The sequence below is a fragment of the Octopus bimaculoides genome, chromosome 2, assembly GCF_001194135.2.
Source record: "Octopus bimaculoides isolate UCB-OBI-ISO-001 chromosome 2, ASM119413v2, whole genome shotgun sequence".
In the NCBI taxonomy this organism is placed as follows: Eukaryota; Metazoa; Mollusca; class Cephalopoda; order Octopoda; family Octopodidae; genus Octopus; species Octopus bimaculoides.
The window spans coordinates 161,405,417-161,427,696 of NC_068982.1; the positions used below are offsets into that span (position 1 = coordinate 161,405,417).

Here is a 22,280-nt window from a genome sequence, read left to right on the forward strand (position 1 = left end):
TAGGCAAGTATACTTTTGAAATGGAAATAAACAGTTATATACTGATGTAATAATATATATTTATGTTATAAATAGTATATGTACAAATTCCTAAAGTAATATTTTCTAGTCCATATTTAATAATCTAAAGTATTTGTAAGTTGACTTCTTTTCTGTTTTTGTAATACAACTTTGGGAAGCACCCCCACTTCCACCCTTCCTCATAGTTTTGCAATCTGATACTGAAAAACATTCTCTAAAGTATTTTTCTAATGCTCTTCCTTCTACTTCCACATACAGCTTTCATGCACATACAACAATAACCTTCCCACCACTACCAGTTATAAATATACACATTACTAAAGGTATGATGACAATAACTTCATACAATAATAAAGTGTTAAGTAGTCTGTCAAGCTAAAATTATAATATTCATAGTTATCCCACTTCTGTATTGTTTTACAATTTACAAGAAGTATCTACAATTTATCTATATAATTATTCCCTGTGAGATCCTGCAAGTCTGTACTTGTGAAGATATTTCTGATTTTTTATTGATTTTTCAGAAATGTATATTACAAGAAAGTATTTATCAAACTGTAGTTAATATGTCATAGTTTAGCATATAAACTTTTCTTGATTGAGAATTGAATAAAAACTCTTTTCCTTCTCTGCAAATCTCACTCATAATATGTGTATTTTATCAGTGTAAATAGCAATTTGATAAACAGATTGATAAAATAAGTACTCAGATGGCTTATAACAGACCAAAAACCCTTAAAGGCAGATATCAAGCATGGTAATAGTCCTATGACTGCAACTAGTAAAAGAATATATGTCCATATATTTTAAGAACATAACACCAAAGTTGATTATAGAAATGGTATCATTCTTAAACGACAGTTAATGATAATAATTACAATAATGATGTAGTAATTAATTTATCTGAATATTGAGAGTTAAAACTTTGAAGTATAAACTGTATGGTCCTGAGGATGGGAATTAGCTGTCATTAGCGCATTGGATAGAAGCCCTTTTGATGTTCTGATCCAGGGTGATGTATTGGCAGAACTTTTAGAGCATTGGACAGGATGCCTTGAATCTGTTTCAGGTCTTTGCATCCAGGGTTCAAATTCCATCTCCTGTCACTAGCCTCCTTGTGATGGGAAACAAGTCTTTTAGAACCCAGCTAACAATAATAGTCTTCCAAAGTCAAACACTGATGTGCTGATTGGAGCAACCTCTTTGTCACATTAATAAAAAGTGAACAGTGTACAGTGTGGCAACACATTAGGTGGATATATAAAAAGAAAAACACTATGGAACTACTTTCTATAAATATTCTGTAGAGGACATAGTTTCTATTTGTACATATCGAATGATAATTAGATTAGGTTAGCAGATGAAGAGGCTAAGGTGGGATGACTGTCTAGCAATGTTGGTAATTTTATATTTGATAAGTAACCTCAAGTGTTTGTGACACTGAAAGCTATAAATAACTAAATAGGTAAGAAAGATTTTCAATGGGAAACAGTAACTGATTATTAGAAAAGCCTCACATATAATTCATTTCTTTAATAGGTACTTATATAATCTGTCATAGTTACTGTGAATTAATTATATTACGATTTTAAAAAATGTCAGAAACTGGTAAACGTTTTACTATTAAAATGCAATTGTAAATATTCAGTGTCTTACTGTAAAATATTTAAGTCACAAAGAATGATTGGTTTCCTGATCTTGAGAAATAAATAGGTAACAACTTTTTCTCATTAAAAACCTCTGCTCAGTATTATAAGGGTTTTTCATGTTACTCTTTTTTTCTATCTATCTTCCCAACAGTTTCAAATCTTATGTAAAATGCGAATTTATTGAAAGAAATGGATGAAAGAGACTTCAATTATATTTTAATTTCTGTCAAGCCACTAGTGCATCCAAATATTTCCTATATTCTGATAAGTAAAGTGGCCAATGTTTTATTAATTTGCTTTCATGTTCCCTATAAAGGTATAGTTTAATTTTTTTAGTATACTTTGTCAGTAAGAAATAGTCTTTTGAAATAAAAAAGTAGTTCAGTAATTAATACTTGAAAAGAATCATCCTTAATCAGTCAATCTGTTAGATTAATTGATTCAGTGAAGTAGGCTGCAGCATGGACAGAAAAGACCTAGCAAAGGCTGCTTCCGAAAGGATAATCTTCAAGGACAAAACTTCATTTCTAATTAATTACTGACTGCCAGGTGGTGCTATTAAGTTAGACATGGCCTGGGCCAATACTGGTTGAAACCTATCAAAGTATCTTAAAACGATCGTGACTTACACTACAATAGTGTTTACATATAAAGGATTATCCTGATGTTATGCACAAAATTATTATAGACCACTTTCGAAAGCAGTTCACCCAACTGATTGACAAAGACTCACAAATGAATACACTATAACACTAGGTTTTCTACCACTCCTCATTCCCTTGCAGTTCACACACCCTTTTCTCTCCTCGTCATGACTGTTGCTCACCAAATCTAGTATTAAAATTTTTATGTTCAATTCTTCTTCCTCAAAGCAACAGCCTTCTAGAACTCCTGCTCTACTTACAGCTCTTCTACAGGCAGTTGAAACTGATTGTCAACTACAAGGAAACCTTTATAGCAATATCAAGAGTGGGGACCATGTTGTCCACTGGTGAAGTTTCACCCATTGTCAAATTTGAAACCAATTGCTGATCTTCCCTTAAAACCCATATGAATGAAAGTCTAAACATTACGACAAAACAGTAATGGTACATATCTGTATCTTTCATTGTAGAGAACCCCCACCCAACCACCTGCCACTCTAATTTCTGATGCGCTTGCAATGTACTCCTGGTACAAAATGGTAGCCAAAGCTGTTAAAAATAACTGCCAAATGTCTTTCAAATCACATCCTACCTTGTTAAACAAAAAAAGACTACATTGATACATATAGTTTTAGCAACATTATCACCAAAAAAAAAAATAACTGGCTTGCTTTGATCAGGTCTGACTGTGGTTGAACAACAATCTAGGAGAGTTTAAAAGATCCTGGCTGCTGTCCTTCCTCCTCCCCTTTCCACTCAATTAGATGTCTGTCATGGTGAATATTGGTTGGTGTCAATCTACAGCGTAAAGTACAGTTCCTTGACTGGTGACATAAATGTTTCAACCAAAGTATGTTGGGTATGTTATGTGAAGAATTTTAATTAAAACAAGACAGTTTGATGACAGTTAGCTATGGACAAATTAAAAATGCCTTTTATTTTTCAGTTAAAACTAGAGATCATGTTGATTGATTAACACTGCAGCAGTTGCTTTAGGAAAGTTCTGTTGAGAACTTAATGAAAAAAACAAAATCAGTAATTTCAAAGCTTTGTCTTTCTGACAATGGGACTCTTTTAAGGTTTGTCATTCAAGAATTTGATCTTAAAGGACTAGCTGGTGGAAATACTTTTCCATGTTGAGCCAAGAGCATGTTCTGTGTGGTTGTTTGACCTTCTAGAAATAGCAATCAAATCTTTTTCAGATCACATCCTACCATATTAAAAAGAAAAAGACAAACTGGATAATGTTGTCTGAGATAAACTATATCCAAAAAGACAGAATGGTCATGCATAGAATGCTCTATTAAGCAACCATTGTGATTGCTAAATGGTGTGGGGTTATTTCTTGTTTCGAAAAAATGTAACTATCAGACCAAATTCAGTTGTTACCTTTTTGATAAAGTTTTCCGTTAGACTTTCATTTTGGCATTTATTAGCTTTTTTTTTTTTTTTCTTTTAAAGGATGGGAGAGTGTTGTTTTGGGATACAAGAAAATCTCGTCCAGCCGCTATCATTGGTAAGTAAAACTTGTAAAGAATTTAACAACATTCTTGTGACCTATTTGAATTTTTTATTTTATTTTATTCCTTTCACATTATTTTGAAATGTTAGAAAACTAGAATTATCATAAAACTTCATGAATTATATTATTTTTCAATATTTTTTTTTCTGCACCTTAAAAATCAAGATTAAGATTAAGGTTGAGTATATTACATGGTAATATAAAGTTTTTGAGACAATTTAGATGCCAAAATCAAGACATGTATTAAACATAGTTATTGTAACAGTTGTTCAAGCTCTCAATATCTAGGATAACATTCAGTTTACTGGTGTTTTATCAACTCTGGGAGGAGTAGGAGATAAAATGAATTTAAAAAATTGTTTCGTTCCATATAACATTACACAATCTATGCAGAGGATATGAATGCAAATATTCCATCAACTAGAAGATTCAGTACATCATCCACTTATCCATATATCATCACTGTTTAACTTATGAATTGCTTGGCTACTGCCTGCACATTTTCATTCTGTGTTTAGTTTTTGAAAATTTGCTTTTCTTTCTTATTCATTCAACTGTATTATTGTATTTTAGTTTTCAGTTCCTTGATTTCAGTAAACCTGACACTTTATTTGTAATTTCTCAAAATAGTTCTAAAATCCATCAACACAGTTGCTTGTTTTTTGTTTTCTTAAGTACAATTTGAGTTTTTTCTGATAAGTAACATTTGAAAACTATATACCTATCTGAATGTATGGTATAAACATTCTGAATATTTTTAGTTTGGTTATATTCTGCATCAGTAATGAATAAAACACACACGCAATCACTCTCTTATATATATATATATATATATATATATATATATATATATATATTCATTCTAATATGTATGCATTGTTCAAGACAGCTGACATTTCTCACTTGCAGTATCTGGTATTAAATGAAAATAAAAGAATTTATGTTCCAGTAAAGTGAGGTTAAAATTAAAGTTGTGGAGAAGGATTGAAAGACACGAGAAAGGTAGAATCCAAAGACCCAATCTTCAGTGACCTGATGAGGCAAATGATAATTTTTAATTTAGGCACAAGGCCAGGAGTGGATGCAAATCAGTCACATCAACCTTAGTAATTGGCTGGTAATTTTTATTGACATTGGCAGAATTTGAACTCAGAGTGTGAAATGCAAAGCATTTCTTTCAACACTCTAACAATTCTGCCAACTCACTACCCTAATAACAATGCTAATAATAATAGTAATAAAACAATAATTATTTTTAATTCTATCTCAAGGTCAGCTATCCTAATAGGAAGTAGAGTAAGTCGATTACACTGACCTCAATACTCAACTAATTTTTATCAACCCACAAAAGGATGAAAAGCAAGACAGACCTTGTTGAAATTAGAACTCAGAATGTAAAGAGCAGGAAGAAATGCTGCTAAGCATTTTGTCTGCACTAACGATTCTGCCAGTTCATCACCTTGAGTAGTAATAATGATAGTAATTGTTTCAAATTTTTGGCACAGGGCCATCAGTTTTAGGAAGGGGTTTTATTTTATCAACTTGAAAAGGATGAAAGGCAAAGCTGACCTCAGTGGAATTTGAACACAGAGCAATAGAGAGATGGAAGAAATGCTGCTTAGCATTTGGTTCAATGGGCTAACATTTCAGCCAGCTTGCTGCCTTAAAAAAATATTAAAATAATTTCTAATTTAAGCTCAAACCCAAATATTCTGTTGGATGGATTGTGTTTGACTGAAGTACTGCTCCAGTTCTTAGCTGATAATTTATCAATACAGAAGAATGAAATATAAATTTTCAAATGGATATAAACTCAGAACATAAAAGGAATCTACATCGTTACCCACCTTACTGGAAATAGTAATCAGATCACTTTAAAAAAGTACACACATCAGATAATGTCTTTTATTATTCACTAAGTGGTTATGGCTGAAATACTAGTTTGATTATGTTACTTACAAACCTGAAATGTGTGTTGGGGAAGGAGGTTTAATGCTGCTTTCTTTCCTTATATATGCCCACATGAATTATCACAATGTGCTTTACACATACATGCAAGCATGCATGCAAACACACACCTTTTTACATCTGCTTCTATACTGGCTCAAAGGACTTGCTCTCTTCCATTTTTGATAGTTTCTATGGCTGGATGCCCTTCAAAACTCTAACCACTTTACAGAGTGTACTGGATACATTTTATGACAAAACTTGGCCCTTGCATGACTGAAGAGTTTGTTCTAATTTTTGTAAGACAAATTTGACAAAGTATTAATAGAAAAGGAGTGATGGAGTATGAAAAAGGAGATTGTATTAGTTTGTGGCATGGAAAACAGTTATAGGTTTTTAGATTAGGAAGTGATGGAGTAGAGTCAATAATAGTTTGTTCATAGTTTGTCAGTGGCTGAATAGAAAACAGCATGGGCAACAAGATAGAAAAGCAATAAAGATGTGTTACAGCAAGAGACTAAATGATGGCTACCAACAGATATAGTGATGGTAAGAATGGTAGATATCAACTAACAGCCCATGGAAGAAAATGATGGTTGGTGGTACAGGATGATGTTAGGGGTAATGAGTATATCATCAACCTTTACAATTCTTTGTTCTCTTCATGAGGTGAGTCACTAACACATTATCCAATGTCTTCCTAGCTCTCTTTTTTTTTTTCCTACTTAGCACTACTTAATGTGACTGTTAGCCTCTGTACATATCGCATTATCTGTACCAAAAGTCTGCTCTCTTGTTCCCTACTCTTATTCTTCTTATATTCAACTTTTCTCTCAGCTCATTTGTGCTTTATTGTTCAGGCATGCTCACATTACACATTCAGTGGGGTTTGCTTCATTCAGTTCTTTCTAGTGATTACAAATCTTCTGTTTTCAAAGCCCATGTATGATATGCAGTGCACTTTTTACCTAAGCATCATATAATCTACCATTCAGCCTGAGAGAAACACACAATCTACAGTTTCGATTTACCAAATTCACTTAAGGCTTTGATCTGTATGATAGTAAATGAGTCTTGCCCAAGTATTCTACAGTGAGATTGAACCTGAAAGCCACATGGTCAGGAAATGCACTGCTTATAGCCGTCTCTCTCTCCACGTCATATAAAATATTGACTTTTTAGTATATTTAATTTTTCTACAGCAGACAAAAAGGAATAATTTCTACATGATCACATGGTTAATTTTTATTATAGTGGATTAAATGACTCTAATATATTACTGGTGCTTATTTAATAAAATCCAGCAAATAAAAGAATAAAACATTAAGAACTACAAAATAAAAATGTTTTAATAGAAATGTCCTCAACTTCAAGTATTTTCTTTGTCTTGTGTCAACTGGTGCAAAGGATATTGGAGATGAATATTTTAGATGCTATATTAATAAAATTATTTTAAAGGCAATTGTAGTTTATTATTATTATTTTTTTTTTTATACAATTGGAGAGGTTGTGCTCTCTGAATAGTTTTGAGGTGAGTGTAGTGTGTGGAATGGTACTTGAGTTGAGTTTAGTTTTTACAGAATCATAAATCCCTTTCTCTCAAGATACTAAAATTTGGTTAGACTCCTTTTCTTTACATGTTTTTTTTTTTTTTTCTCCTTTGTGGGGGGTGGTTCTGTATTTTCTGGAAAAGGCTTTGAAGTGTAATTTGCCAGTTTTAAAGAAATATTAAAGCAGCAGCGAGTAAGAAATGGACAAGAAAGAAACTATCCTACATTTAGTTACAGTCTTTCTATATTCCTTGCTATATTTAGCTATATTCCTTCACATTTAAAGTTTAGATCAGACGTTGGGACTCACAGAGGGGATGACAAGGGACCAAGACTCCTGGCAGTTTGCTGTACTTGAAAAGACATGTGAAGCTAAGTAAAAGTGTGGTTGCCTTTGCAGGCTCACAAGTACTGGTGCTATGTAAAAAAGCACCCATACCAATGCTGCATAAAAGCATTCAGTACACTCTGTAAAGTGGTTGGCATTAGGAAGGGCATTCAGCCATAGAAACTATGCCAAAACAGATGTGGAGCCTGAACAGCCCTTCAGCTGGTCAGCTCCTGTCAAACCATCCAACCCATGCCAGCATGGAAAACAGACATTAAATGATGATGATGATCCTCTCCTTCAGTTTTGCTTTTTACTGTTTTAGAACTGATGAGGACCAATGGTGTAGTGAGTCAGCTTTATGCAAATATGTGACCTTGTATCAGTGTGAAAAACCATCATCATTATTATAGAGATTTAAGAGAGGATATGACTAACAATGGCCGATTAGCAATGCTGATAGGCAAGGACAATCTCAGTATTGTTCTCTGGGGGACTTTCAGATTGGGGATTATGGACAATTTCTTAAATTCCTTGACCTAGCAGTGCTACAAGGTAATAAGTATAATGTATCATCTTTGACTGTATCATCCAACTGGCACACCTTGTTCATGATGGTTTGATGTTACATGAGGCAGATTTGGCTACTGTTTCTAGCAGGTTTAATGATGACAGAGAGGCTCCTTCAGTGTCACATTACATCTTGTTTTCAGGACTACATCATCTTGTAACAAGGACTAAGGACTACATAATCCAATGTGTTTATCTTTTTTCGTTCAAAGATGGTACAGTGATTTGAGTGGCTGCTATTTTTAGCAGGTCAAACAACCACTAGTTTACACTAATTATAAGTATCTCCTCTCAACTGCTACAAAATATTTATTAGCAGATGTTTAAGTTTTGTCTCTCTCTCTCTCTCTCTTTTTTTTTCCTTTTTTTCTTTCTTTTTTTTTTTTTTGCCAGCTGAGAATCATCAATCCTTAATGACTTCACAAGATGTGCTCCTCATGTCGGACAAACCATTTAAAACTTGCTTTCAAGTGATCATTTTTTTTTTTTTTTAATGTAGTTCCTCAACTGAAGTCAAAGAGTACACCACTAATATACATCTCATATCTTTGCTATTCCAGTTGTTTAAGGGGGGGGGGGTATAGAGTATTTTCCTCTATTCTTCCTTTTCTCTTTCGTTCTCTTCCACCTTTTTTCCTTTCCCTGTTTTCTATCTCCTCCCCACACACATTCTCAACATCTCCCTCCCACTTTCTCTACATTACTCAGTACCTTGATCACTAAACTAATGCCAATTACATTAGTGTTTGGTCCCTTAATCTCTCTTTATATCTCATCTTGTAATGAGAGATACCTGATTTATCTCTCACTACTTCCTTATGGTTGCAGGTGGGTAGTAAGTGTGGTGGTTTTTAGAAAGTCCTCACTTGGAGCGGATCCTAGTTCATAGTCAGACAACATGTAACTTGGCAGGCAGTCATTCTACAGCAATAATATATTTAAAATCTTACAAATGTTGGTAATCACAGTGCCACCAATAACATTGCTTATGTATGGATTGTGGGGAGCTCATAAACAGACACCTTTTGAAATTATATATACATACATACACATACTCCCTCCTCTCTCTCACTCACACACACACACACACCAGTTTAGTTTTCTCTTGGGAATTTTGTATATTTCAAAATGGAGTTTTCCTCATCAAAGATTTATGGCCTTGCAAAATGTTTGTGTGGGAGGAAGGCCGTTGCAATATCATGTTGCTCAGCTCTGGATTAACCTTAAATTAAGTTGAGTTATCGTCAAAAGTATTCATTTCAGCCATGACTATAATGTCTTTTTAGGAATGTCTAGGATTATATTATTCCATGTGGGGTTTTTTTGTGGTTATTTTTATTCAAGAAGGAAGTGTGCAATATGAGGGAAAGTTGATTGTTGTTTGTATTAAAAGTGGCCACTTAGTTTGTTTGTTGGATTGTCTCTTATTTTTAGAACTGTTTTCTAGATCATGCAGTGATCTGAGTGATTTTCAGCAGGTCTAGCAACCAAGTACCTTCTTCATTGGCTCATCCTAGTCTTGCTTTCAGGACTACATTATCTTGCATCTGGGCCTATGTTATCCAATTTGTCCCACTTTTTCTAGAGAGTAAGTTGATTTGAAAGAAATTTGGCTCCTCCTTTATCTTCAAAGTGTATCTATTGACAGCTATTTGTGGTTTCATGATTGTTTTCTTTTTTCGGCCAGCTGTGAACCATCAAACCATAATCATCATTATCATTTTTCATGTTGGTATGACCATCCCATAATATCTTCCTCATATTTTAAGCCAAACCATTAAAGATTTGATACCAAGTTATGTTTCAATGTATTACTAAGGTCTCAGAGTACACTTCCTTGATAGACATCGCACATCTTCACTATTCCTCCTCTCCTTTTGTAATATTTCCCTCTATCTTGCCTTTCTCTTTTCTTTATGTTCTTCCTTTTTGTTAACCTTTAATCACTGAGCTTCCTTCACTGGTTCATGATTGATAACCAAAGTAGAAAACCAGACTGAGTGGTTAACTTATAGTTCAACTCTTTCATTTTTGTCAGGGTCAGTGTTACTGATTGTTCTTACTAATAAGTAACCAGTAATATATCAAGTTTATTCTATCATCCACAAAACTTTTTATTGCTAGTGAAAAAGACAATGTTGATATTCAAAGCAAGGAGTTGTTGTAAACATAAGCACAGGTGTGGCCCTGTGGTTAAGAGGTTTGCTTTTGGGTTCAGTTCCTCAAGCAAGTGACTTCCACTTTAGCCATGAACTGACCAATATCTTGTTTGTAGATGAGTTTTTTGGTTGACAGAAATTGTGCAAAAGCCCATCATAGATACTGCATCTGTGGGGGTGTGCATGCATGGGCATCTTTTAAAAAAGTTTCTCTTACTGTTGGATGACTAATGTCCCAGTAACTGAATGGTTTGATAGAAATAGGCCAATAAAAAAAAAAGTACTAGACTAAAAATATGAACAGGCATTAATTTGATCAACTAACTTCTTGAAAGTGGCTATAGTCCAATGACTGAATGGAATAAGTTAAAGAATAAAAGAAAGAACTATAGATTTCAACTGTTAAATAGTATGAAATCCCACTTAAAATATTCCATTGTCTCGAGGTTAAAAAAAATATTCTATCATCTTGAGGTTGATACAATCCTTCCAGAGTATCAACCCTCTGAAATCCATCCCTGCCCACATTTTGTTGCTTCCTTTTATGAGTGATATGCATATCAGAAAAGTTGCAACAGAGACAAGTTTCTCTGTGAAACTTGGTCTCTGTTTTACTCATGTTATTAATAAGTGACACAGTCATTTATTCATAGAACAAAGCTTATAAGAAAAACTGATTAAAACAGTTGAGTATTCTGCTGGTATTGTATTTGCTCCTCATTACTGTATGATGTATAAAATAATACCAGGTGTATAACGTGGATCTATTCAAATGACTCTCAACCCTACGAATTTGTGAGTGTTCCAAAGTTAAAATTCCTTAATATAGTTGCTATAAAGAACAGAACTGCCAGTAGCTATTCATTAGGGAGCCCCTGTCTGGTCACTTGACCTGCTATTCCCTCAAATCAAATCACACCAACATTGCCTTTATTTATTTTTAGAAAGTATTAAAGGTGTAGGAGTGGCTGTGTGGTAAGTAGCTTGCTTACCAACCACATGGTTCCGGGTTCAGTCCCACTGCGTGGCACCTTGGGCAAGTGTCTTCTACTATAGCCTCGGGCCGACCAAAGCCTTGTGGGTGGATTTGGTAGATGGAAACTGAAAGAAGCCCGTCATATATATTTATATATATGTATGTGTGCCTGTGTTTGTCTCCCCCCCCCCCAACATCGCTTGACAACTGATGCTGGTGTGTTTATGTCCCCGTAACTTAGCGGTTTGGCAAAAGTGACCAATAGAATAAGTACTAGGCTTACAAAGAATAAGTCTTGAGGTCGATTTGCTCGACTAAAGGCAGTGCTCCAGAATGACTACAGTCAAATAGCTGAAACAAGTAAGAGTATTGAGAGGAAGAAGAGCAGCACTCAGGAGATGCTGTTAAGTTAGTCAGCAAATTAAGTTTGAAAGGAAGATGCAATCCTAGATACCCATAAAATAAATGGAGTAATCATCTATTGCTGAATTAGACTCTGCAGTTTTGTCTTATCTTAAAACTATTCATTGAGATGGAATGGGTAGTGGAAGGATGGTTCATAAAAGTTGTGAGATTTTAGTTTTCAATAGGAATCTATTTATATGATTCTCTTGGACTCACCAAATATCAAAACTATTGAATATATTTCATAAGAATTCACTTTGATGGATTTTTCAGTGGAGTGAGGTATTTGTTATATATACAAAATATAATCATGGTAATTTCTTTTTTCTGTTATTATATCAGAAAATAAAGAATCTGTACAATTATTAATTAGATAAAGTAGTTATAGACCATATGTAACCAAACTGCACTTCACTTTCTTTACTTTCTTTCAGTTGTTCACTTTCAGTGTAATTTGAGACAAACCAACATCACTATTTCCATATATTATTTACAGTTCTTCCCTATCAGACTTATTCTCTGTTGCTAGACGACCTAGTTACATAACATCTACAGACTTCTCATAAAATCAGTTTTAGACCAGGTGTGACTAACATTCTTCATGCAAAATAGGCTGCTGAAGTTTTTTTATCATAATTCATATTGATTGCTTTTGAGCGCCTTAATAGAAATAAAAGTTTGATATTTATCTTATTTTATCTTCCAGGGTATTTAAAATAGATTTGCCAGAAAAATTATATGAAGTAAATGTATATCTAAATATGATGTACATGTATATTTTAGAAATGCCATGTGACTTTGGTAATGAAATGTGTATTTAACACTCAGGCATGTGTAAAATGTTGTCATTGTCATATATCTGAAGGATACATGTCAGTTTTAAGCAAGTTTGCTTACCCCTTAGGTTCACTTATCATAAACAAAAAAATCTCAATGGAAACCAAATGTTGAAATATAGTCATTGATAGTTGTTCCAAGATGGTGTCTTTGTATTTCTGAATACTCTTGGATGTTTTGCTGTGTTTTCACATGGTTTGAAGTTTTTTTTTCAAGTTCAACACCATTTTCATATCCTCAGTATAATATAGTTTAAGTTAGCTGTATGCATGTGTAAAGACAGATGAAAAATTTATTGGCTTGAACAGATTGTTAGAGTAGGAAGGAAATGAGTGAAACAGCTATATAACCATATAACCATTTTTGACTGTTCCTCGATGTTTTATCATTGCTTGTTGTATTGTTATTCGCTGCTTTGTTTGTAGATTTGCCCCTCTTTGCCTCCCAACTCCACCAGTTTTCTTATTTTACCATGAACACTAACTTAGAAAGTCTTCTGACTTTCTTTCATTTATTTTGTATGTGATGTAAGCTGACACTACTATTGACACAACCAGGTTCCCTACTTACACCCTTTATATTTTCTTTACAGTTCTTCCTACCAGAATTCTTCTCTTGCTAGACAGGCATAGTTACATAACTTCTAAGGTCTAGATGTTTTCAGCGTTATATCAACCAATTTTTTTCTTTTTTTTTTCTTTTTTTTTTTTTCCATCTATCTTTCTTCTCTTTGGCAATTCATGATAACATCTAGTATGCTTGAAATACAAAAATGTAAAAGAAGATAAATGTGAAGTAGATGTTTATTATAGTTTATTTATCTAACCTGATTGTAGCCTTAATGTTGTTTAAATAGGTTTCTTTCTTGAATTAGAATTCTATATGTTCAAACTGAAAGTCATAATTGTACAAACAGTACTTTAAGTAAAACCATTTAAAGTCATCTTGTCTAGTATTTTATTTCACTAGAAAAAAACAAAACAAAAAAAAAATTGAATGTGCTATTATACATTTTGACAATGCTGCCTATTTTCAGAGCTTGTTTTTCATTATTGAGAATGGAGCTGGGCATTAAGAACCTTGGAAAGTGAGCTTAAATCAGTATGGGTGACTTGATGAAGTGATTGCTTAACATAATTAACATAAAAGCTAAATCTCCTTCAACTCTTGCCCCACCATCATCTTTAAAAATGAAAGGCATTGGATAATGTTGTTAGATAACGAATGTCTGCGAAAACGACAATTATGAGTGGAATCTTTTGACCGCAAGTCTGTTCACTCAGGATGCTTATCCTGGAATTTAACATCAACATCAGTCTCTTTGGTATCAGTATATCTCATAAGACCACAGATCTGCTCCTGGAAAATCTCTGTTGGTAAAGCACAGTGATTGTCCTCTTTGAGGTGGGCAAAGTCCTAGCTGGTTTCAACTCTACACCGAAATTGTCCATGGAAAGGGTAAGGGTTAATACATTTTGGCATCAATATTACAGGAGTTGCCAGGATGAAGATGATGGACTGTCTTAAGGATCCCAGCTTTTGATTTGTTGTTGATTAAATGTCAATACGGATATATTTTATAATGAACAAACATGATGCATACTATGCAAAAAGCATTTTGGATTGGTGGTAAAAAGTTCTTGGAGCAAAGATAGACCAAGGAAAGTGGAATACAAGTTCATCAGGGTTGTGATGATGCAGAAATAAGGTAACTTAAAGAAATAGTAAAACACATAATTGTCCAGATTGAAATTATAATAATATTTGTCAGGGAGCCACCTAATGGTCATTTGACCTGCTAGAAATAACTGTTAAATCTTTCCTCTTAAAGAGTGAAAGATACATTAGGTAATGTAGTTCTTGAAGCTTTCTCTCTCTTCTACTTTCCTTGTCCTACTGGGGTGGCCTGTATCTCCTCTTTAGTAAAGACAACTATTTCTCCATTTATTATACTCTAACCTCTCGCCTGGCACACAGCCATTTCCCTCAGTTATACTCCCTCTCTCAACTAAGAGGTCTTTGTCTTGCAAGTTACCTGGTGACCCTGTTAGTATTGGTGCCACATAAAAAGCACTTGTGCCTATGTCACATAAAAAGCACCCAGTATACTCTGTAAAGTGATTGATATTAGGAAGGGTATCCATGTCAAAACAGATAATTGGAGCCTGGTGCAGCTCTCCAGCTTGCCAGCCCTGGTCAAACTGTCCAACCCATGCCAGCATGGCAAGCAGACATTAAATGATGATGATAAGAAGAAGACAGGATGGCCAAGACTGAAATGCTTTTGATCAACAGTGTGCTCAGTTAATTCTGACCTCAGGTTAAACAACAGCAACAAATTTAAAGAAAGTGAGAAACTTGCAGCAACCTGAATTCACAAACACAGCTGGGAAGAGAACAGTGATATTTTCTTCCCTGCTATGTTTGTAAATTTAGCTTTGCTGAATGCTTCTCGCTTTCTCTAAATCTATGATTGTAAATAAACATTGAATGATATTTCTTCTATTTCAGATAAATACCCACTGTCTTCAAACCCCACAGCATGTGCATGGCAACCAGGTGAGAAACATAAAGTTGCTGTGGGAGATGAGGATGGTCGTATCATAGTTAAAGATGTTCGTAAACTACAAGACATGCCAGTTTCTTCATATAAACCTCATTACCGACCAGTACATAGATTGCAGTTTTCACCTCAAAAGTAAGTATCAGCCATAGTACTTTTTTTTAAAAAAACATAAACAAACAGGCACAGTCGTGGCTGTGTGGTAAGAAGCTTCCTTCCCAGCCACATGTTTTGGGGTTCAGTCCCACTGCATGGCACCTTGGGCAAATTTCTTTTGCTATGGCCTCGGGCCAACGAAAGCCTTGTCTGTGGATTTGGTAGATGGAAACTGAAAGAAACCCATCACATATCTATGTATGTATATATATATATATATATATATATATATATATATATATATATATATATATGTGTGTGTGTTTGTGGCTGTGTTTGTTCCCCACTATTTGACAACCAGTATTGGTGTCTTTACGTCCCCGTAACTTAGCAGTTCAGCAAAAGCAACTAATAGAATAAGTACAGGCTATAAAAATAAGTACTGGGGTCGATACATTGAACTAAAAATTCTTCTAGGCAGTGCCCTAGCATGACCACAGTCTAATGGCTGAAACAAAAGATAAACAAAACTACTATCCTATCTGTAATAATAAATGCCAGTTTCTGTCACATACAGCTGATACATTAAGACCCTGGAGGCCCAAAAATCCTTTTGGTCTCCAAGTGATATAGGATTACACTCAGAAATTCTCCAATGAACCAATACCAGTAAGCATTTCATCCACTCTCTGCAGACATAACTGAAATGACTTGTAGTGTGCATGTCTGATCTCTTGTCTTCCCATAGGATATTTCACAACCGGCTACATTATGATATTATTGCCTGGCAGGAGGAGCGAGAAATAGTTCAATGATCAGTTGAAAACCTATTTAAAAAAAGAACATCAACCCTTCAGGAGTAGAAGACATTGCTACCTGCTGTTTGTTGACATTGGTAACATTATTACTGGGGAGGGATTGAAGAAAATGGTGTCTATATTTGTATGTTGTGTGTGTGAGAGAGAGAGAGAGAGAGTAAATTTCATTTTTCCAAACCTAATATTTTACTTTTCTTTTCCAGCTCTAACATAATTGCTTCTATATCAGAAGATTGCAGTCTAGTTGTTGGTTATGTTGCTGAAAATTCCATTTGTCAGATGTAAGTATAATACGAGACAACAATCCTGGTTGTGATTAGCCTGAAGGTCTATTCCATTTGAGGATAATCCTTTCAATGAGGATTTGTAAATTATTATTCTTAGCAGATTATATTTATGTGCAGCAGTGACACTTTTCATTGTCAGTATAGTGTAAATCTGGTTTTCTGTGTTTAATGTCAACTATATACTGACACACATATCCACCTATCCTCCAACAGTAAATCTGCAATACTATTTAAAAAAAAAAATTCCATTAATCTCCCTGGATTACTTCAGAATTTTCAAGAGGATAGAGATAAAATGTGACTCATTTACTTCTGTGGTTAATAACTTATTTAATAAATTGATGCTGAGTATTTAAGTGTGGTAGTGTCTCACAGTAAATTACTATCATGTTATTTACTGAAGCTGTAATTAATGAAAAAAAAAGAAAATCCTGATGAAGTCAGTCTGTTCTTTGAAAGTAACTGAAGGATATATAGAGAAGTCAGTAGTCAGTACATGCTAGGATGGGACTGGATAAGATGTAATTGATAGACCTTTCTGTAGGCTACTCATTGTTAAATGCAAATGAATGGTTCTTGGGAGCTATTCACACTGTAAATTAGATCAGTATTGGTAGTAAATTCATTGAAGAATTTAATGTACAGCTAGGTGTTCACCAGGACGATGTTTGCTAATCCTTTCCATCTTCAAATAAACAAAAGAATGTCCAATTAGTCATCCTTGGAAATGTTTATGTACTGACAGCCTAGTCTGTAATCTACCAAAGGTCCCAGTAGTGTTTGGACTCTAATGATGCAATTTCTATATGTATGTGTTCATTTACCAATGAACATGTGCATATAGAAATGTCTGGGCTGAGTGGAAGAGAGAATATTCTTGGAATGTATCAGTCATATTCTGGGGTATGTGGGGTGGGGTGCATGCTGTTAAGAAGTTTATTCCCAACCACGTGGTTTTCAGTTCAGTTTCATTACATGGCACTTTTGGCAAGTGTCTTCTACTCTAGCCCCAGGTTAACCAAAGCTTATGGGGAGAATTTGGTAGACAATAACTGAAATAAGCCTTTGTGTGTGTGTGTGTGTGTGCCTATTTGAGCCTGTGTTTGTTCACACAGTTACACACTACAAAAGTTGCAGGCTGCAAACAGTGTTATTGTTACTTCTGCCAACACATTGACCATTGACTTCACACATTTGAAAACATGTAAAATAAGAGATCCTTTACTTTGATAAAAGGTTAGTGACAGTAAAGGTGTCAGGCTGTAAAAACAATGCCTCAGTAATATACTCATCTAACAAACAAAACGTGGTTGTCTTTGGAGGTGATTGGGCGTGTAGTGGCAGGGGCTCTTGAGATTGTATTTTCCTGCAGTAACAACTGTACTCCTTCATTTGTCCAAGTAGTCTTTCATTCTTAGCATTTTCGTTCTGTATGGAACTTGTGGTGATATGAAGTGCACCATCTTGTATTCTTTCTTATTTGTTGTGATGTACTGACAGAATATGGTGCCTGAGTATGCTGAGTATGTTTGTTTGTCTTTTTGTTTTCTTTATTACAAACTACCATAAATGTTGCTAAGGTGTTGTAAGGAACTCTTTGTATTTTCTCTTCTGTATGTGTGGTATGTTTTATGCTGTTGAATTGGTTGTATTTTAGGTTCTGGTGATGTTGATAAAATAGCTAAGCCTTTTGGTTGGTACTACTAATATTCTTTTGTCTTGGAGTCAGATTTCTTGGTGGTTGATGTAGGAATGGAGAAGTTGGGCAGGTGTCTACTAGGAGTGGTGAGAAAATGAGAGAATGTTACAGATTGCATAAGGCTGTGTGCATGTTTTGAGACTGTTTGAGAAAATTGTGTAAGTACTAATTAAAAAGAATGGTTATGAAAACAGATCTTTGTGGTATTCTAAAAAAAATTGCAGATTCTAGGTGTGTCAGCCCCACAAGTAGTTTGAGAGCTAGCATTTTGTGTTTTTTCGGGTATTGAGTATTTCCTGGAAATAGGTAGCAAAGTATAGAATCAAAAGTTTTACATATATCAGTGATAGTTACAATAATGTGGTTTGGGAAGTGGCAGAGAGATGCAAAATAGAAATTGATGTAAAAGGAGATAACTTGGTTAGATATAAATATTGCAAGGTATTTCTGTTCAAATGTACTGGTTTTTGTTTACTCTCAGTTGACTTAACCCTTTAACATTCGGATTATTCTGTCAAATGTAATGTTTATCTATTCACATTGTTTTGAATTAATCATGCATTGTCTTGTTCAATATTTCAATGATGTGATTGGTTATTCTTAGAATTGGACTGTTAGTTAAGTGTAAGAGACCTGATCTCACCAGTTTGAGCATAAAAATAAGAATATTTTTGCCAGTGTAAATATTAAAGGGTTAAACAAGGCAGACCGTTTCAGTCTACCAAATTTCGCTTTCAAAGCATTGGTCAATTTAGAGTTATGGGAGAAAACACTTGCTCATGATGCCATGCATGGGATTAAAACCTGGACTATATGGTTGCAAAGCAACGTTCTTAACCACACAGCTATGCCTGTGTAATGTGTGTGTGTGTGTGGTCGGTCAGTCTGGATCCTTATGCTTCAAATAGTGGGATTGTACAGGTTGCTGTTAGTTCTTTCTGTTGCTTTTATTGTTCTTACTTTCTGAGATGATCCTCATAGACAATTGAACTTGTGATTCACGGCATTCACAAAATGTTAAGTATTCACTTAACTAATTCACTTTCTATACCCTAACTTGAGAGAGAGGAAGAGATTTTGAGGAGGTGATTGTGGTAATCTCCAATAAGATCTTGATGTTACAACAAGGAATGGAGATGTTTGATTTTTATCTTCTTGCAATATGGCTAGATATTACATCTCTCATCTTGTCAAAGAAGACAGTGATTCTCCATATTAACCTTCTAAAGCTGTATACTTAAAAAGTTTGCTTCACAACCTTTAGTCCCACTCTGTAGTAACCATAGCATGTGGTCAATTCAAGCTTTGCAAGTGAAACTAAAACTATGTGACAGCACAGTTTTCTCCGTGGTAAACCTAATCTACCTGGTTTAACACACCATCACCACTACCGTCACTCTGCCCCTGGTGGTTTTAGTAGGGTCTACTTTGTTGCAAGCATTAGGACCATGTCTCTAATCAACTATTTTAATACTTTCCTGAGCTACAACAATCCATCAGTCATAGTTTCTTCTTTTTGTTTCTTCATGCCAGTTTTGGACACATTGCAAAAGTTCAAAAACATCAACATTCCTTGGCAAGTAACTGTGATTAAAAAAAAAAAAATTATCAGAATACAAAACTAATTGGAAAAATCCTGCTGAACTATTGATAGATTTAATTATAATATATTTGTAGTTTAGCATTCTAGTCCCTCATTAGTGTATTTACCTGCTTGAAACTCACTTGGATGGATGAAACCCCCACCCACCCAAGTAAAATATTAGGTAATTATGAATCCTCTCTGCTCCCCTCATACTTTATCTTTCACCACCTTGTTTTAAGCATCCTATCTTCTTGCATATTTGAAAGGTCTCTCTAGTCTTGCAAGGTACATGGCAACTTCATTAGTGTTGGGGCCACATAAAAAGCATCTAGTACCCTCTGTAAAGTGGTTACCCTTAAAAAGGGTATCCAGCTGTAGAAATCATGCTGAAACTATAACACTGGAGCAAGACTTGCTACTCTCTGATCCCTTGTTTCCTATTAAAACAACCAATCTGCAACTAGCATGGCAAGCAAATGTAAAATGATAATGATTAAGTTTCTGGTTAGTAATGATAAACAAATGTTTTGGTTTGTAGCTAAATGTTATTGTTGGGAACAGACATTACTATGTGGTCTGAAATATTTTCATACATTGTGGTAACTATTTATATAGTTGTTCATTAAGAAGTTGGTGATTTGCCAAATAACTTAAAAGGAAAAGTAATTTACATTGCTTCCAGCATTTTTCTGAAAGGATTTTAATGATGAAAAAAAGTCTTCGAATAGTTTTATTAAATATTAATAAATTTGAATAGTTTTATTAAATATTGATAATTTTTTTTTTTTTATTTCAGCTTCAAAAATACTTCACATCAAGATTTTGTGCAAGGTCTGTCTTGGAGTTGCGGTACAGAAATTTTTACATGCGGTTGGGATTCACTGGTATTAACTCATGATCTTAGTAAACTAAAGGAATTACAACAGATTAGTACTCTGAAAGTAGAAGTGAATGGAAATAATCAATTGAAAACTGAACGGTTTGAGAAAACTGAATGTTGTGAAGAAAAAATCTCTGTTTTAGCTCCAAATGCCATTGAAGCTAATTAGAACAAAATCTATGGAGCACACAGTGTAAGAGAAGATAATCAGAGCAGGCAGAACAATAGAGTTCGGCAGTTATTAACAGACAGAACTACTAGCTCATAAGTATTAGCTGGTCTCATTACGAACGATCTCTACACATCAATGAAAGGGAACACAAATCTTTTCCCTTCCCATTTATGTAAATCAACCTAGTACCAATGAGCACAGGTCCAGTCCAGTCCTCGGCTTATTACTTTTATGAAAACTGATAAACTTGGGATAAACATGTCTCTGTCTTTTTATTTCCTCTACTAATCTGCACATTTTATATTTCCATTTCAGTTTTAATACCTTTTGGTTATATAAAAAAAAAGTGTAATATTATACTGCCTCTCAATGTTGGTTTGTGTGAATACTCCAGATTTTGCTTCTTTCTAACGAAATATGGAGCTGGGAAATAAAAATTCACATATCACATTTTATTTATTGGTATTTTCTTTATTTTTTCATAAATATTGTTTAAACTTAAGTATTACTCCAGTAAGGCCAGAGCCATAGTGGTTTGGTTCAAATAAAGTTAAATGCATGTAGTCAAGAAAACACTAATGAAACAGACATATTAAAGATGTATTCAGACAGTAGAGCTAAATTTATAATATCAAATATGGCTTCTTTTTCTTGAAGATGGTTGTCTGGTTTGAGATTTGGCTGCTGTTTCTAACAGGTTAAGTGACTATGAAGAAACTCTCTCATTGGCTTGTATGTATTATAGTTTCGCTTTTAAAAACATTTACAGATTAGTCTGTTTGATTCTTAACCCTTTAGCATTCACATAATTCTGTCAACAAAAGTAATGCTTATTTATTTACATTGTTTTGAATTATGCATTATTTTGTAACTTTGAGAGTTTGTATGCAGTAACTTGATTTTTAGAATGATAATGTAGGGTTGGTGTGAGAAGCCAGATCTGACCAGTTGATTTATAATTTCCATTAATTATCCTACTGCCTTGTGTGTGTCTAGAGGACTCTCATACCATTTTGATATTTAAAGGGTAAATTCTGCTTAAAAACCGTTTATTTTTCTTACACATTTTATATTGCAGTTGGGAAACCATAGTGTTATTGGTAACAGATTTTCCAACAGAGCAACTATCACAACGGAATTTATTTGAAAACACTAGTTTTTTGTAGTTTACCCAATATTTATAGTCTTCAGTAATATACGTTGGTAAAAGGCCAGCATGATTTCATCCATGCCATCATTATCTGTCCATTTTCAGCTAGCATATGTTTCACAAGTCTTATCTAGTGCACACACACCTGCATGGCTGTGTGATTGCAGAGTTCACTTTATAACAACATGGTTCACGTTCCATTACACTGCATGTTACTATTGAGCAAGGCTACTATAGCCTTGGGCTAACTAGTATTTTGTGACTGTACTTGGCAGGTGGAAACTGTATGGGAGTCTGCCATATAATGTATGACTTTGTGTTTACATGCATGCACGTCTTTACATTGACACCATTTGGACAATGGTGATATGTTTACATTTTCCATTGACAATACATCTTGTAACTCAGCTGCATGAGTTCAT

The 22,280-nt window shown here is 34.3% G+C and overlaps 1 protein-coding gene across 1 annotated transcript in view; it reads left to right on the top strand.

Moving 5' to 3' along the window:
• Positions 1-21,163, top strand: part of LOC106871722 (methylosome protein 50) — a 107,164-nt gene extending 86,001 nt beyond the window's left edge. Inside the window, exons 6-9 of the mRNA XM_052965682.1 lie at positions 3,776-3,830; positions 15,120-15,306; positions 16,289-16,366; positions 20,453-21,163. Of these exons, the coding sequence (XP_052821642.1) occupies positions 3,776-3,830; positions 15,120-15,306; positions 16,289-16,366; positions 20,453-20,705 (573 nt within the window). The 3' untranslated portion in view covers positions 20,706-21,163. The remainder of the gene's footprint in view (positions 1-3,775; positions 3,831-15,119; positions 15,307-16,288; positions 16,367-20,452) is intronic.
• Positions 21,164-22,280: the final 1,117 nt, after the last annotated feature.